The sequence below is a fragment of the Wolffia australiana genome, chromosome 2 (genome assembly GCF_029677425.1).
Source record: "Wolffia australiana isolate 7733 chromosome 2, ASM2967742v1".
Lineage (NCBI taxonomy): Eukaryota > Viridiplantae > Streptophyta > Magnoliopsida > Alismatales > Araceae > Wolffia > Wolffia australiana.
In genome coordinates this window covers 18,867,936-18,882,833 of record NC_135836.1, presented here as the reverse complement: position 1 = coordinate 18,882,833, position 14,898 = coordinate 18,867,936, and the positions used below count along the sequence as shown (strand labels likewise).

The following is a 14,898-nucleotide window of genomic DNA, read 5'->3' as shown; positions in this document are numbered from 1 at the left end:
TGTCGATCCAGACCCCTAACCCTTGACTGGTCTCTGTTGGAGAATATTTTCTCCATGGTTTCCTTCGTTTCTTTGGACGAATTTGATCTAGCAAGGCATAAAATTATGGACTCAGATATAGCATACTGCAAGAAACCATCTGTTGACCGATCTTCCGCCGATTCTCGAATTCCTCATTGTCAACCATAGTTCCTTGATCATCCTAGAATAAAATAGGCATATGATCATCCTTGATATACTTCATGGGATAATAGCCATTTAAAATAGGCAAGATTGAACTTTTCCAATATTGATAATTAGATTCAGTAAGCTTTAATAATAAAGTTGTTCTGGTAGGAACATTAACCTGGACTTGCCCGGCAGTGGTCACAAGGGCATTGTTTGAAGAGTTGACGGCAAGAGCATTGGTGGCAAGAGCATCGGTGGCAGGATTCCGTGCCATAGACACTTCTAAGGCTCTGATATCATAAAAGAACCCATGCAAGAGAGAGAAATGGTGAGATATGTACAGAGAGAGATACATATTGGTCGGTTGAAATAACCGAGCAATTAGTACCGTAATACATTATCTTGAAATAACCCAGCGTGTTTCACGTACCTTATATTTTAAGAATACATTAGTACCGTAATATATCTTTTTAGATGCGATTCTAGCTGCTTTTGTTTTTTTCCTTTTTAAATGAAATCCAACCCGCTACATTTGATCTTGGCTACTAGATGATACATATAAATACGAGCAGTTGTAAGTTTATAATTAGTTCTAAATTGGCTATGACTAACTCATCCAACAGGTCGATGATGCGAGATACCATCGCTCGCCGTCCGTTCAAGTTAATAAATATCTGCAGCATGCGCACATGTAGAAGGCGGAACAGTTAAGAAATACTGACAGTCAAGCAGATAAAGTACGTTCTTGACTGGTTTGGGGACTTTACAACGTTGAAGGACAATAGCGGCATCTGGCGGAGACAAGGGTAGAATCAGAGTAAGCATTCCCCTCACAGGCAACAAAGGAACAGTATTTTCCTTTTACATCCCTTCTTTCCTATGGATAATGTCTAGTATCTAATTCCGTTTCTCACAACGCAGACTCTTGTTGCGGCTCCACCACTGTTGCTGTATCCGTAATGTAATAAAAAAACCAGCTCCACAACCACTCTGTATGCCTTGTTGAAAAGCTTATTAATCACTTGCTGACTGCGTAATCCCGCAGAGATGGCGTTCGATGAACGCCGTTCGTCGGCATTTCCAAGGCAGAGGAACTCTCGCTCTTCTTCCTGAAACGCCTTCTCGCGATGTAACCTCTGATCCAAGGGGTGACGTCCTCGCTAATCTTGATCATGATGAAAAAGATGATTCGGTAGATGATGATCATGGAGAAGAGAACGGTCAGATTCACCCACTTCGACCGATCGGTGTTGATTTGGAAGACTTTCTGGAGGATGTACTCGCCGGGGATCCTGGGCAAGTCTGTCGAGGTGTTCTCGAAAAACAGACCTGCAAGGTCGTTCTGGTATTGGCCCTGCGGATCAAGAGAAGATGAAGAACTCAGAGGCGATAGCCATGGCAGCGGCGAAAAAGGGTTATCAGATCATCAGTTGATGTTTTACCTGAAGAGCCCAGTAGTGGAAGCTGATGTATGTCATTGGGTAGCGCCAGAAGGGTTTGGGGATGTCGTTGGGAAGACGAAAATACCCAGAAACGAGCATGAAGATACCCTGAACCATGACCCATCCATCATCATCACTTGCATGGGAGCAAGAATAGTAAGAGACAATGCGAAGAAAAAACTTCCACATAAATGACCTTATCCTCAGTTTTACTTCCTAAATTTAGTTCAGTTAATGAGGGTACTCAGAAAAGAGAAATGCGGAGACATGCATGATACGGCACATCATAAATATTATGGTGATTAAAATTTTGAAAATAAGGGTGAATAAACCCTGAGGATACGCATATGAGAGAAAGATGGAAGGTTGAAGGTTGAGCATACTAATATAAATAACCCAACGAAATAACCAAATAAAATGCATGATTTAAGACCCATCATGAAGCTACAGAGAAGATACGGAAAAAACAGAAGGCAAGACGGAAATTGACTTACTTGAATGCCGGCGCCGATGATGATTCCCATGAGGAAATTGGGGACGACGCTGGCGATGGCCATCATCAAACTCTCTACGACGGTGACGCTGGCATAGAGGGCGAGGACGAAGAAGAGATAGTGCGAGAACCCCGGGTGGAGGTTCACCATGAAGTAGCAGATGGTACCAGAGACGAGAGAGATAAAAATCAAGAACGGCATGGCCGAGATTGTGTTACTAATGACGAAGGCCAGGACGCCGTAGTGCCCATTCAGCCGTTCTCTTTGGAAAACCTGCACCAACGAGAATGTATCTTACAGCCGTTAGTTAATCTCTGGAAAGACCAAGCAGAGATTCTTTCTTCTTCTTTCAAGAGCAAGCATATTTATCTTAGGTCGACACTTTGCTCATCGCGCTCTTACCTTCATATCCTCAACGAAAGAGGGGAACCCTCCGATCGACATGAAGGTGACAAAACCGAAGACGAAGGAAGCGCAGGCGCCCCGTGCCTGTTCAGCAAAAAGAGCGATAATTTTCAGAGACCTCCGACAGATTATTCATATTACAACACAATAACGGACGACAGATTAAGGTTTGCCCTTAATACGACAAAGCCTAGAATGCTACCAATTCCAAGAGCAACGGCTTTCTCAAAATCTGCTTACCAAGATGGAGCTGTACTTGGTGCCCACGTTGAAATAGATAGTTCCGATGCATATGGTGACGACAACGTATATGAGAAGCCTCAACCAGTAATATCCAAAGTCCCTCGACATGTTGACGAAGGAACGCTTCGTTAGGGTGAAGGTTTGCATCAGGAAGCTAGCTTCGCTTCCTCCCGACTCGAGCACCGTTCCTTTCTGAGAAATTCCGAAATTACTCCGGTCAATTACCCCGATTTCACATAGCGCAGCCGCAGAAAGAGGTAAGAAAACGGAGAGAGAACTTGCCACTTGGTTGATATATTCGATCCGCGAAGAAGCCTCGCTGAAGTATGGGGAGGTAGAGTACGATCCGATCAGAGCACGAGTCGCTTCAGCTGCAGTAACTTTCTCCAGAGGATCTCCGTGGCTCTCGAACTAGTTATTATAGGGTAATTATTAGGGACTGATTAACGAAGTTACGGGATTATTACTGTCCATTTAAAAGAGAATTGGTCTTACTCGAAGCTTCATGGATCCCTTCAGCGTGGCCTTCACCTTGTCGAAATCAGAGTTTACGCATCTCAGGTAGTGATCGGAGGGGTTCCTTAGAGCCGGGCAAGGGAACCCACTCTGAGCGAAGAACTGCATGCGTCGACAATATTATGAGTGTTCTTAGACCAAGTAATCAGGCTTGGTTTAATTGTTCTTACATCGCATGCGTCGGAGGTTTTCCCGAAGTAGACGGTCTTCCCGCCAGAGAGAAGATAGAGCTTGTCGAACAGCTCGAAGACTTCACTGCTCGGCTGATGAATCGAGGCGATGACGGTCCTCCCGTCTCTTGAGAGCCCCCTCAGAGTCTGGGTTACGAAAAACGCCGAAGCACTGTACAGCAAGACCTGGCGTCATCAACGGGAATACGAACAAGGGACGTGATCGAAAAGTATCGTCAGTCAGAAGCTATTTTGTTAAGATTCAAGCCCCTACCACCGTGCTGAAGCCTATATATAATAGCAAGGGGGTACTTCCCCCCGCTTATTAGCTAATAGGCCAGAAGTGTGTTATTTCTTAACTTTGCAAATATGTTCTTCTCCGACAGCCCAAAAATGTAGAAGAGCGGGGGGTAAGAGTCTAAAAAGGAGCAGATTTAGAGAGAGAGGACGTTGTTCTGAAGTTCGATAAGATGTTCTTCTCCAGCGGACCAAACCCACAAAAGAAATCAGCGTCTTTGGCTAAAATATGCAGAAGAGAGGGCGGTTTGAGAGTCGAAGGATCAAATTTAGCGAGAGAGAGAGAGAGAGGATGCTGCTCAGAAGTTAGGTAAGATGTTGTTGTCGAACAGGCCAAACTTAGATAGGAAATCTGCGTCTACCACCCTATGATGCAGACGAGAGGACGACGAGGGAGTTGAAAATGGAGAAAATTTAGAGAGAGTGAGGGGGGTTGGGGTCACCTGTCGAGACCACTGGTGGGCTCGTCGAGGAAGAGAAGCCTGGGCCTCATGAGGATCTCGATGGCGATGCTCACCCGTCGTTTCTCACCACCGCTGACCCCTCGCAAATGCCAGTTACCAATGACCGTGTCGGCACAGTCCTGAAGACCCATCTCGTTGATAGTGCTATCAACCAGATCTCTCTTATTCTTCCACGGCATCTTATCCGGCAGCCGAAGCGCCGCCGAGTACAAGATCGTCTCCCTCACCGTCAACGTCCCAATTAGGGTATCGTCCTGAGTGACATAGGCCTGGGAAATCAAAACAATACAGAAACAAGTCAACTTCTGAAGAAGCCCATCAGATCTAGAGTGATATACAGAAGAAAATTAGTGATTCTCACGGCGGTGCCGAAGGAGAGTTTGGCCTTGCGGCCGTTGAGGAGAATAGAGCCGGACTGGAACGCGTTCGCGGCGAGGCGGCCAGAGAGGGCGTCGAGCAAGGTGGACTTGCCGGAACCTGATGGACCCATTAAGGCCATAAGCGAGCCCGGCTCGGCGTAGCCAGTGAGACCTTCGAGAACGCGCTGAGTCTCGCCTTTGGGAAGCGTTACGGTGACGGTGAGGTCCTTCCAGGTTAGCCTGGCCGAGGTATCGCCGATGAACTCCGTGTTGGCACGGTCCTTCCATAAGGCCTCGCTAAGAGGACTCAGCCCGCCCACCACGATCCCGTTTCCTGCCGGCTTGTGAGCCTCTATCTCCGCCATGACCTGCCCTGCTGTATGCCTCATCTTTTCCTCCATCCTTGTTTAGAGAGAGAAAGAGAGAGACGCTCTGAGGAAGAAGAGGTTGCAGAGGGAGAGATATAAAGAAGGATGAAGAAGAAGAGGAAAAGAACGGGCTTAAAGAAGGACGACTTCGTCGTGGGTTAATCTCTCTCTCAAGTTTTTGACCGGGTCAGCACAGGGGGAAACAAGAAGGAATGCATGATGAAGAAAGACGCTGTTTTTGGGGGCCTTGCAGTCGGCGTGAGGTTGATCACAGATTCTCCATTTACTGAGCTTTTTAACCACGGCGGGCGACTATTATTCCTTAAACACTGATTACGCTAAACTCTTTTTAAATCTTCTCTCTGTATTTGATGTCTAGGCCCTATCGCATTTATATGGACTGTTAGGAGTTGGTAGGCAATGAATGCGGCCGCACCTTCCAGCCTCCACCTTATGTCGTGGGTCCAGGTGCATTGCGATCTTTTATTCGGAGTGATTACTGCCGCCTGCAATAATACCGTCTACTCGCGGCGAATAAGCGGGCTTTCATCGTTTATCTCTTGCGTTATTACGCTCGCGGTATTCGCCAACGCGTAGGCCCTCTCCTTGGGACAAAGCGTTTTCCGCAACTGTGTCCCACGCCAGGAGAAAGGGCCTTCTTTCATCTGCTCTTCACTGGAGACGAGGTAGAACCGTATAAGGACGAATAATATTAACTCTTGTCCATTACCCAAGAACAGCAATCTGCGCAAATATGGATTAATATGATTAGGGTTTTTGCATGAAAGAAAGATGTTAAGAGACTTGAGGTTTGAAACTGTTGGTCGAAGCGATTTCGGCATGAGAGGAATCGTAAACTCGCTGAAATGCGTTGTACATGATCTCGACCGTTCAACGCGTTTGAACAAGGACCTGCTAAGCTTGGCGGCTCCGTGGCTGCCAGCCACGCCTCCCTCAGTCAGATTTTCCTCGTCGTAATTAATAAATCGTCACAAAAAGAATTCCAGAACAAACACTTCTTTCAGGCGGGTCAAGGGAGTGGAAAAGGCCTTCTTTTGAGCATCAACTCCAATTAATGCGCCAGATGCGGTAGAGACGGGGAGATTCACCTTATACATTTTTACTATAGAAAACACAGCACTGTTCTTATATATGTAGCTCTTCTGGCGATTCCCCATGCGCGACGCATGTCAACATATCGACACTTGGAAAACTGAAGTTCTTCCTTGTGCATGCGGCGTCAGCGAGAGGCGCCGTACTTGGAATTATTTTCATGGGTTCTGCCGTTTATTCCCGCCCTTTGTTCCAGTTCTTATCCGCTTCATTCAATGGCCGCCTGCGTGCTCGTCCTGCAGGTACCTGTCACACGTCGGTCGGTCTCAACGGAAAGATGTAGAATACCAACGAAGAGGGGAATGCATGCCTTGTAGACTCGTTCAGCCCTTAGCAGCCAGCTATGAAATTTACTTCAGTTTGGTGGCTCGCATTCACCACTTTGAATGTGTTCGCTATCGTCGCCGAGTTGTCGCTGTTTTGCTCTGTTCTTCTGGTCCTTCCATTCCAGCGTAGGAACTCCTTTTTGCATGAGAATGAGGCCTCGGTCAATGACTTCGACGAATCTATTTATTAATTCATCATGCGTCTAGGTCAACGTCTGTAGATTGAACCACTTGGCACGGTGGAAGCCGCGGGTCAAGTGAGTTGCCGTCGAGGATTCATTGTCGTTAAATAAGGCAATCCAGAAACCTAGATTGGACGGAGAGGTCGGCATTAAGAACGAAATAATTTCGTTGAAAAATGGAGTAAATTGTCCATAAATACAAGTCAGCAGGGGGGATCGCTTGTGAGTTTGGATGAACTCAACCTTGCCATTGTTATCGTGTTAGTCTCTACCGTAGTCGTAGGGAACGCGTGCAGTGTCTGCCTTCCTTAAGCTTTCAATACCCATTATATGCAAAGAAATGAATAGCCCGAGGTAACTGCAGGAAGGAAAGAAGGAAAAGAGAGACGTAGATGGCAAATAAGGGAAGAGAGATAATAGCAAGTGAGGACAAGATCTGCAGAGAGAGAAAGATATAATAAGACAATGGTAGTGCGTGCAGGATTGGGAAAACAATGGTAAGTGGATGGAGAGCTAGAGCGGGCTAGAGAAGGCGAGAGCGACTCTCTGTAATGTCAAGTCCGCGATCGCTTAAGTGGGCCAGGACTTAGCAGGATAGCCTTCTATCGGGAGTGAGTTAAATCGGGAAATTACCGAGTGTTGACCTAGATAGCATCACGCCAATTCTAGAGTCAACGCGTAGCAGACGATGTTTTAGTTCCCCAACAGGAAGGGCTTCTCTGCGTGTTGACCACCACTCATTTTCAGTATGAAAACATAAGGTCCCGCGTTGGGCTCATGAAAGTTTAGATTTCTTCTCATGCTTTACCCAAAAACATAAGACGTTTTCGACAGTACAGAATACAGATGCGCATTAAATTTTGGATTTTCTTGATTTCTTGAGCTTCCCGTCTGGAAGTCTGAACTAGACGCAGCAGGTATCCAACAAGAGATAATAAAGAAGGAAATGAGGGTTCTGATTTATTAGATCTCCTTCATTGAAGATGTTAGTCACGAATTTGCTGGAAACAGCGTCAAAACAGCACAACCCTACTTATGTCGTAGTTTTCGAAGAGAAGTGAAGTATTTACTGATTTCCCTCAAAACAAGAGATAAAGTTGGGATTACTTCAGTGAACCTTCCAATGCATGTCATAAACTTCCAAAATATCATCTTATATCTCAGTGCATCTATCCATCAGACTGCCGCTGCATCTACCAATATGTGAATCAACTAATGTTATTCAGTTATATACGTCCGTTCATAAGTAATATGTATTACGCAAAAATATTTCTTCCTGGATATCCGTATGTATCATTTCTATATATACATTTCTAGTATGTATGTAGCTAGCTTCATACTATCGATCTGGTGTACAAACCATGGTTCGGCGATTGGATTGGATCGGATAAAGTACGATCGTTATTATCAAAGCAGTCCGTCAATCTAACTGGCGATCAGATTAAGAGAATCGATCGATCTCTAAGGTCAGAGCCTGATGAGGCCTACTGTTCGATCTGATCTATTGGGACATTCGATGATGGATCGTCGATCAGATTGAATAAATTATTTGTTCGATTCAATGGCCCACTAAGCCTAAGAAAAATATCTCAGTGAAGGAGAAGAAAATTGAAGGTTCTGACGCCAACGCAGACGTCTGCCCATTTCGCCTTGCAGCCGCCGTGAAGGAATTGGACTGCCGAAGGCCACAGCAGCGGACGTAGAGTCAGACCTGGCGAAGGCCACAGCAGCTCAGGGCTGCGCTCTCTGCTTCTACCGCCAACTGGCTTTCTATGTTTCTACGTTTGTTGATATCTCACACTTGTGAGAGAAAGAGGGTGGTTAATACTAATATAAAAACATTAATCTTAGATATCAGAAAATCTGATATCGGACGATGTGTTACATCTGATATAGGCGTCAAACCTCCAAACGTTGGCCAATTTTAATGTCAGTTATTAGTAATATAGTAACTGATATCCTTGTATCGGATATCAGATTTTCACGTATTTTTTATTTTTATTAAGAGATTTATTCCAAAGTCCCCAATATCACTCTACGTCACACTCACTTTCCAACCTAAAGGTCAATTTTGCCGCTTCTCACAGCCGATGCATTTGGTTATCTCTCTCCAATGATCTACCTATCTTCTCCCAGTGTCTCTATCTGTTTCTCTGTATGCATATCTCTCTCGCCGTTTCCCGCTTTGTTTCTCTGCTATTCTCTCTCTCATTTTATCTCGCTATTTCCCGCTTTGTTTCTCTGCAACTCTCTCTCTCTCTCCTCTGTCTCTCTGTCTCTCTGTCTCTCTCTCTCTCTCTCTCTCTCTCTCTCTCTCTCTCTCTCTCTCTCTCTCTCTCTTTCTCTCTCACTCACTCACATTCTACCTCTTTGTTTCCCGCTTTGTTTCTCTGTGGCTATCGCTCGCTGTTTTTCTCTCTCTCTCTCTGTATCTTCTCCCTGAATCTCTCTGTTTCTCGCTATCTATATTTCTCTCGCTATTTCTCTTTCTCTCTCATTCTATCTCCCTATATCCCGATTTGTTTTTCTGCAACTCTCTCTCTCTCTCTCTCTATCTATCTATCATCTATCTATCTATCTATTTATCTATCTATCTATCTAGCTGTATCTCTTTCTGTTTCTTGCTATGTATATATGATATATCTCTCGCCATTTCTCTTTTCTCACATTGTATCTCTCTGTTTCCAGCTTTGTTTCTCCGTAGCAATAAATGAGTTCTTTAAAATTTTATGTTTCTCCTACCTTCCAGGATTCCACATCGGATATGGAATCTGATATCTGGTACCAATATCTCCCACCGTCTAATTGATGGCGATATCTGTTTCGATATCTGATAGCTGCTATTGCTCCGACATATGTCCCAGTATCTGATATCGTCATTTGACACCGTCTTGTTTTTCACAGATATCCAGTATCTGTCCGATAACAGATATCCAGAAAGGTATCAGAGGGCAAGCACTACCCCACAGCCTGCTCTTGGAAAAGCAGATTGGGGCAAGCGCTAGAAACCAAGTAGGACTGCGTCAAAGTAGAGGAATACGAAGATACAAGAATTGGTAGTGGAATATGAGCTTTCCAAGAAGAAATGCCAAGGGCTTCTTTATTTTAGATCATTTCTTTCTTTCAGTTCTTTTCTTTCTTTTCTTTATAGCTCATAAACTCGCGCCTTGCAGAACTTCTTCATCTTAATCTGAATTGCCATTTTAACTTGCATCTTAATTTGAATAGATTTCATAACATGCGTCTCCATCTCAATTGAATTTGTAACATGATTCTTCATCTGAATGTAGATGTGAGCCTATGTGGGATCCCAAACAAGACGTGTTCAGTCATCATCTATTGAAGACCAAAGACTTTATCATCTTCACCATTTATAGAGGTCAAATGACTAAACTATTGCATCAAAAGGTGATATTTCTCACAACACAATACAATATTTAGGGAACATTAGGTGATCTTCAAGAAGTATCGGAGAGGCAGACTAGTGAAGGAAAAATCTGTTTATTTAATCAGGCAACATTGGGGAGTGTATAAGTCCCAATTAAAGGTCATAAATTCTATGTATTTTAATCAATTTCCCAAGTTTAAAAAAATAATAATAGAGAACAAAGAAATTGTGTATGAAAAAATCTAATTAACTAATAAAAAATCTAAATATTATGAGATTTTCAATTTGTGAAACTTTTTCTATGCCCTACATCATTATTAATAATGGAAGGCAGATAATTAATTGTGCTATAGTTAAGGCGCATTATTTTTATACACCGAGTGCACTTATAAAACTATAATTTAGAGCATCAAATGCATTTTTAGCCTTAAAAATTAGACCTAAGTATAAACTCAGGAGAAGGCCTCTATGCCATGAACTCCAAGCACACTTTAGTGTCCTTCACATAGACCCTGGAACTTGCCTTGGTTGGATATTCTTCTAATCTCCCAGAAACCCATGTGATACTTGGTGGCCCTATTTTTGTGTTCTATTTCTCTCAATGCTAATGAAAAATCATTAATATGGTGTACTAACATGTCATTTATCAACATCGTATGACATAAACTCATTGAAATAATTCAAAAGGATTTAGTTTTTATTAATTTATGTTAAAATCAAGTATAAAATATAACACATAAAATGGAGTAAAATATTATTATGGAGTTTTTAACTCATTACCTAAAAAATATTGGGTATTTTATGATATTCCAGGAATTACAAGGTTAGCATATTAGGGGTGCGGGCAAATGGGTTAGGTTAGGTGGGCACAGGTAATTAGAGCCAATTTTCAGGAAGTAGGAAGGCTGGAGGGTTGTGGGTTGATAAATGACATGTGGATCCAACATATGTAGTCATAGGACATTAGGCATTTGTGGCAGAAGATGATGATACCATGATGGATAGCAGTGATCGACCACTTGCAGTCATGGATGCTTCCTTAGACGAAGAATCCCTATGTTGTTTTATTACCAAGGTACATAAAAAAATGTGTTCCAAACTATGGGAAGGTCTAGACTCATCATATGAGTGAGATTAGATAGTTCTATTATATCCAGATACTTCAATGTCCGTATCAAGTATCCTTTGAATAGGAATATTTAGAACACATCTTTATAAGCATCTTTCGAATAGGACTAGTGATCTCTGTATTATGATATCATCATAATTCACTAAGTCCAATCATGTATTCTTGGACTTCATTATAAGCATCGCACATGCACTATAATAAATATGTTATTTAATGAACATGGAATGAGATGTGGAATGTGTGATTAGCTTGCCGACCACATATATTTCTATCATCATCATTCTCTCTCTCTCTCTCTCTCTCTCTCTCTCTCTTAAACTTAGATCCTTCGTAGATCTAGATGGGCCCTTATGAGCCATGCGATGTTTAACTTTACTTTCTCTTTTTCCACAATCCATTCAACAACGCCTTCCTCCTAGTTTGTCGTGACTTTAGTAGTTTCTAAGAAGGGTCATCCTTGACGGATATTATGTGGCCTTCAAGACAAATTACACCATAATATTTTATTTAAGTTCATTGAATAAAATACTACATTCATTATTATTCCAATGTGATGTTTATAATGAAGGTCTTGAATAGTTGTAATGACCTAGTGAATTATGATGAGATCATAATACAGTGATTGCTAGTCTTTAAAAATGTATCATAAATATTTCTATTGGATTAATAGTTGAGATGGACATAAAATTATCTAGATATAATAACACTAAATGATCCTACATGTACAATTAGTACAGCGGACCTTGTGGCTATTGGTGTGACAAAACTAAGGATAGATAGTGGGTTTTGTTTAGACAAAGAGTTCACTAAATTAATATGAAATATCCCTGAATGGTATTATACTTTAATGCCTCAGGTTGATTCATTTCACTATTGTATAAGTGATGAATTGACCTGAGACACTAAGGACGTATCGTAAATGGACAATAATATTTTGATACAACTTACAAGTCTCTAACCACGGGATTTGAAAAAGTCATAGCTGGGATGTTGTAAGAAGCTCACAGAGAGGACTGAGTGGTCAAGATGGGATCATCCACCCTCAACGGATATTTACTCAAGGAAGCAATGTAGCAAACTCCTGGCCTGCATAGTTGCAATATTGGAGAAGGCATCATTCAATGATCCTTGTTACACATCGGTAAAAATTAAAAGACTAATTAGGGTTTAATAATTAACCATACCCTAAGTCATATGGAAGTCTCATGCAGAGGAAGGATTTTTACATATACAGTAACCCAATGACAGTAATGTTTTTATGAGAGAGTTTGAACACTACTCGATGTCTTCTAGACCACGAAGTGTAGCTTGGCACCCTAGAGGCTAGAAATTTAACCTATCGATTGGGTTAAATCGACCCTTAGTTAATTAATCTATATGTTGATATAATTAATTAACAACGTTGGTCAATAAATGTTATTGGCCCGTGTTATGACCCAAAATGATATATGGACGTAGAGGGTCACGAGCATAAAACATCGATCAGGGTTGCTTCCCCCTTTTCTCCATTCTCATAACTTCTCTACTCAACCAAGGAGAGAGTCTTCATGGTGAAAATATCTTTAAGATTTTCAAGAAGATTTGTAGAAGAAGTGGGGATCCAAGAGCATCATGATCACATGGATACTACTAGAGGACAAGCATGTGAAAGGCTTCATAACAATCTCACAATTATGAACAAGTTCCCCACAAGGCAGATATGATGTGTTGATTTTAATGATTGATTTAGAATCCAAATAGCTTTTGCTTCATGGTAAACATTTTTTCCATGATTGAACCAAGGCACCAGAATGCAGCAATCCCAAAACGATTAAAGCTTGACTTAACTCATGGGTTGCGTTCATGTTGGCCATTGTGAAATTGGAAACTGGCAGTGATCCACCTTCACAATGACATCTTCAAGAATTGTATGTGGTTTCGCATCAAGACATTTATTAGCTGTAGATCTATGAAGAGTGTTCACAGCTTCCCTAAATTCAATTGATCCTGTGCTACTTTAGGCATAATGTTAACTAATGATCTTGTGTGAAGTAACGACCGTGTAAAATTCATGCCTCCAATGTCGCATCTGATCAAAGGTTCTCCAAGATCTCTCCTTTTGTCCAGCATTTGAACTACTAGGATTTAATTGATGCTCTCACTTAGTTGAATCTTGGTAGTCCTGCATTGAGGGGTTCATAATCCCTTCAACTAATTTTGCATATGCCGTGACGTGTTGGAGGGCATCCACTAGGGGTATCAACATTGTAGTATTTAACTATCAGGTGTAGCTCTATGAAGAGTGGTGAGAGCTCCCTAAATTGAATTGGTCCTACACTGCTTTAGGAATAATGTTACTAGTGATCTCGTGTGAAGTAAAGACAGTGTGAAATTCATGCCTCCAATGTCGCATCTGATCAAAGGTGCTCCATCTCTTCTTTTGTCCAGCAATTGAACTAATAGGATTTAATTGATGCTCTCACTTAGTTGAATCTTCCTAGTAATGCATTGAGGGGTTCATAATCCCTTAACTAATTTCGCATATGTCGTGATGTGTTGGAGAGCATCCACTACTGGTATCATTATTGTAGCTTATTTAATGCTCTGAAGAAGCTTCTGTGTTGCTTCTGAGCTTCATACTTGTGGCTTATTGAGCATTGTTCAGAAAAGAATGTGTGGAGTGTAGATTTGAGGTTCTGGGTCCTTGCTTTCATCAACAACTTTTCCAACTCTGACCATCTTCACCTCTTGCAAGTCTTTCCACTTATGAATTGTGAAATGACATTCAAATGCTGTTTAGTAACATACATTTTTAGTACCTTAATATGATCATATTTACATGTTTCTTTGCATTAAATTACTTATATTTCATGTTATCAAGCTTAATATGATAAAATCTAATTTTCAAATGATGGTCTGAATTTTATGTATTTTTGGGGATTCTTATTATAATAGATTCCAAAAGAATATAATATTTTGAGACATAATATGATTTTTATAGAAAATTTTTCCTTGAATTTGGTTGATTTTTCTAAGTCAAAATATACATTTATTTGTATTCTTTAGGCTTGTATTTTATTTAATATGAATTTAGAAGCTTTTTAGAGTCTATTTTATCTCATGCTGCCACATGTCGTCGTTCAATTCGTCAAATGGCGACAACCAATGATTAACTTAGTTAATGATTGATGACATCCAATCATTTAACTGAGCAATCATGGCTTCGTGATTTGCGAAGCTATGATTTTATTTTTGACTAAAAAATTGATTTCTGGATTTTTCAGGGGAAGGGCGACGTGAACGAATAAAAAAGGAGGCATTTTTGCACTAAATGCGTGTGTGGGCTGAGGAAGAAAATGACAAAAATGAACTTTTCATTTTCTCTTTTTTTGAAATAACAACGGTTGACGTGGCTGCACGACACACCGCCATGTGTACATGTGGCCTACGCTTGTACACGTGGCACTTGTATGTCACTTTCTGATTGGAGTAAAAAAGAAGTTGATGTGGCACATAATGACATGTCGTCACATCAGCTATGGGTTAGAACCTTATTTAATATAATAATAAAGTGTTATTACTTATTTTTGTCCTTTTCTGAATGCAGGTACACGTGGCAAAAGACGAGAAGCTCGAGAGCGAAAGACAAGAAGCTCGAATGAGAAAGACGAGAAGACATGGAAATTCAAGAATTTGACTGTTAAACGAAAACGAAAAAGATTAATCGTCAGAGATGATGATGAGAGAGAAAAATCAAGGGCTACGACTGCTCCAACTTCAAGCAGCGATGTCTAACATCTACAAATCTGATTGAGATGAAATTTTTAGCACTATTTCATCTTCCCCTCCTCTTAC

The 14,898-nt window shown here is 41.5% G+C and overlaps 1 protein-coding gene and 1 long non-coding RNA gene across 2 annotated transcripts; both read right to left on the bottom strand.

Annotated features, from left to right (window-relative positions):
- Window positions 1-862: 862 nt before the first annotated feature.
- ABCG11 (white-brown complex-like protein) lies at window positions 863-5,240 on the bottom strand. The gene is made up of 10 exons (XM_078571271.1): window positions 4,561-5,240; window positions 4,179-4,468; window positions 3,439-3,610; window positions 3,248-3,370; window positions 3,031-3,163; window positions 2,750-2,940; window positions 2,507-2,593; window positions 2,105-2,377; window positions 1,611-1,718; window positions 863-1,522 (listed from the first exon to the last, which is right to left on the bottom strand). The coding sequence occupies exons 1-10, from the start codon at window positions 4,957-4,959 to the stop codon at window positions 1,187-1,189; spliced, it is 2,112 nt and encodes a 703-aa protein (XP_078427397.1). The 5' UTR covers window positions 4,960-5,240; the 3' UTR covers window positions 863-1,186.
- A 441-nt stretch (window positions 5,241-5,681) lies between these two features.
- LOC144699930 (uncharacterized) lies at window positions 5,682-6,425 on the bottom strand. The gene is made up of 2 exons (XR_013580645.1): window positions 6,394-6,425; window positions 5,682-6,285 (listed from the first exon to the last, which is right to left on the bottom strand). It is a non-coding gene; the product is annotated as an uncharacterized LOC144699930 (long non-coding RNA).
- Between the last annotated feature and the right edge of the window lie 8,473 nt (window positions 6,426-14,898).

What these genes read in the sequence shown, in the direction of transcription:
- ABCG11 (XM_078571271.1), bottom strand. Translation starts at nt 4,959, where the DNA reads ATGGAGGAAAAGATGAGGCATACAGCAGGGCAGGTCATGGCGGAGATA. An exon ending in CCAAGTACAGCTCCATCTTG is followed by an intron (nt 2,594 to 2,749) that starts GTAAGCAGATTT and finishes TTTGCTGAACAG; the next exon opens with GCACGGGGCGCCTGCGCTTC. An exon ending in CTTTCGTTGAGGATATGAAG is followed by an intron (nt 2,378 to 2,506) that starts GTAAGAGCGCGA and finishes TCGTTGGTGCAG; the next exon opens with GTTTTCCAAAGAGAACGGCT.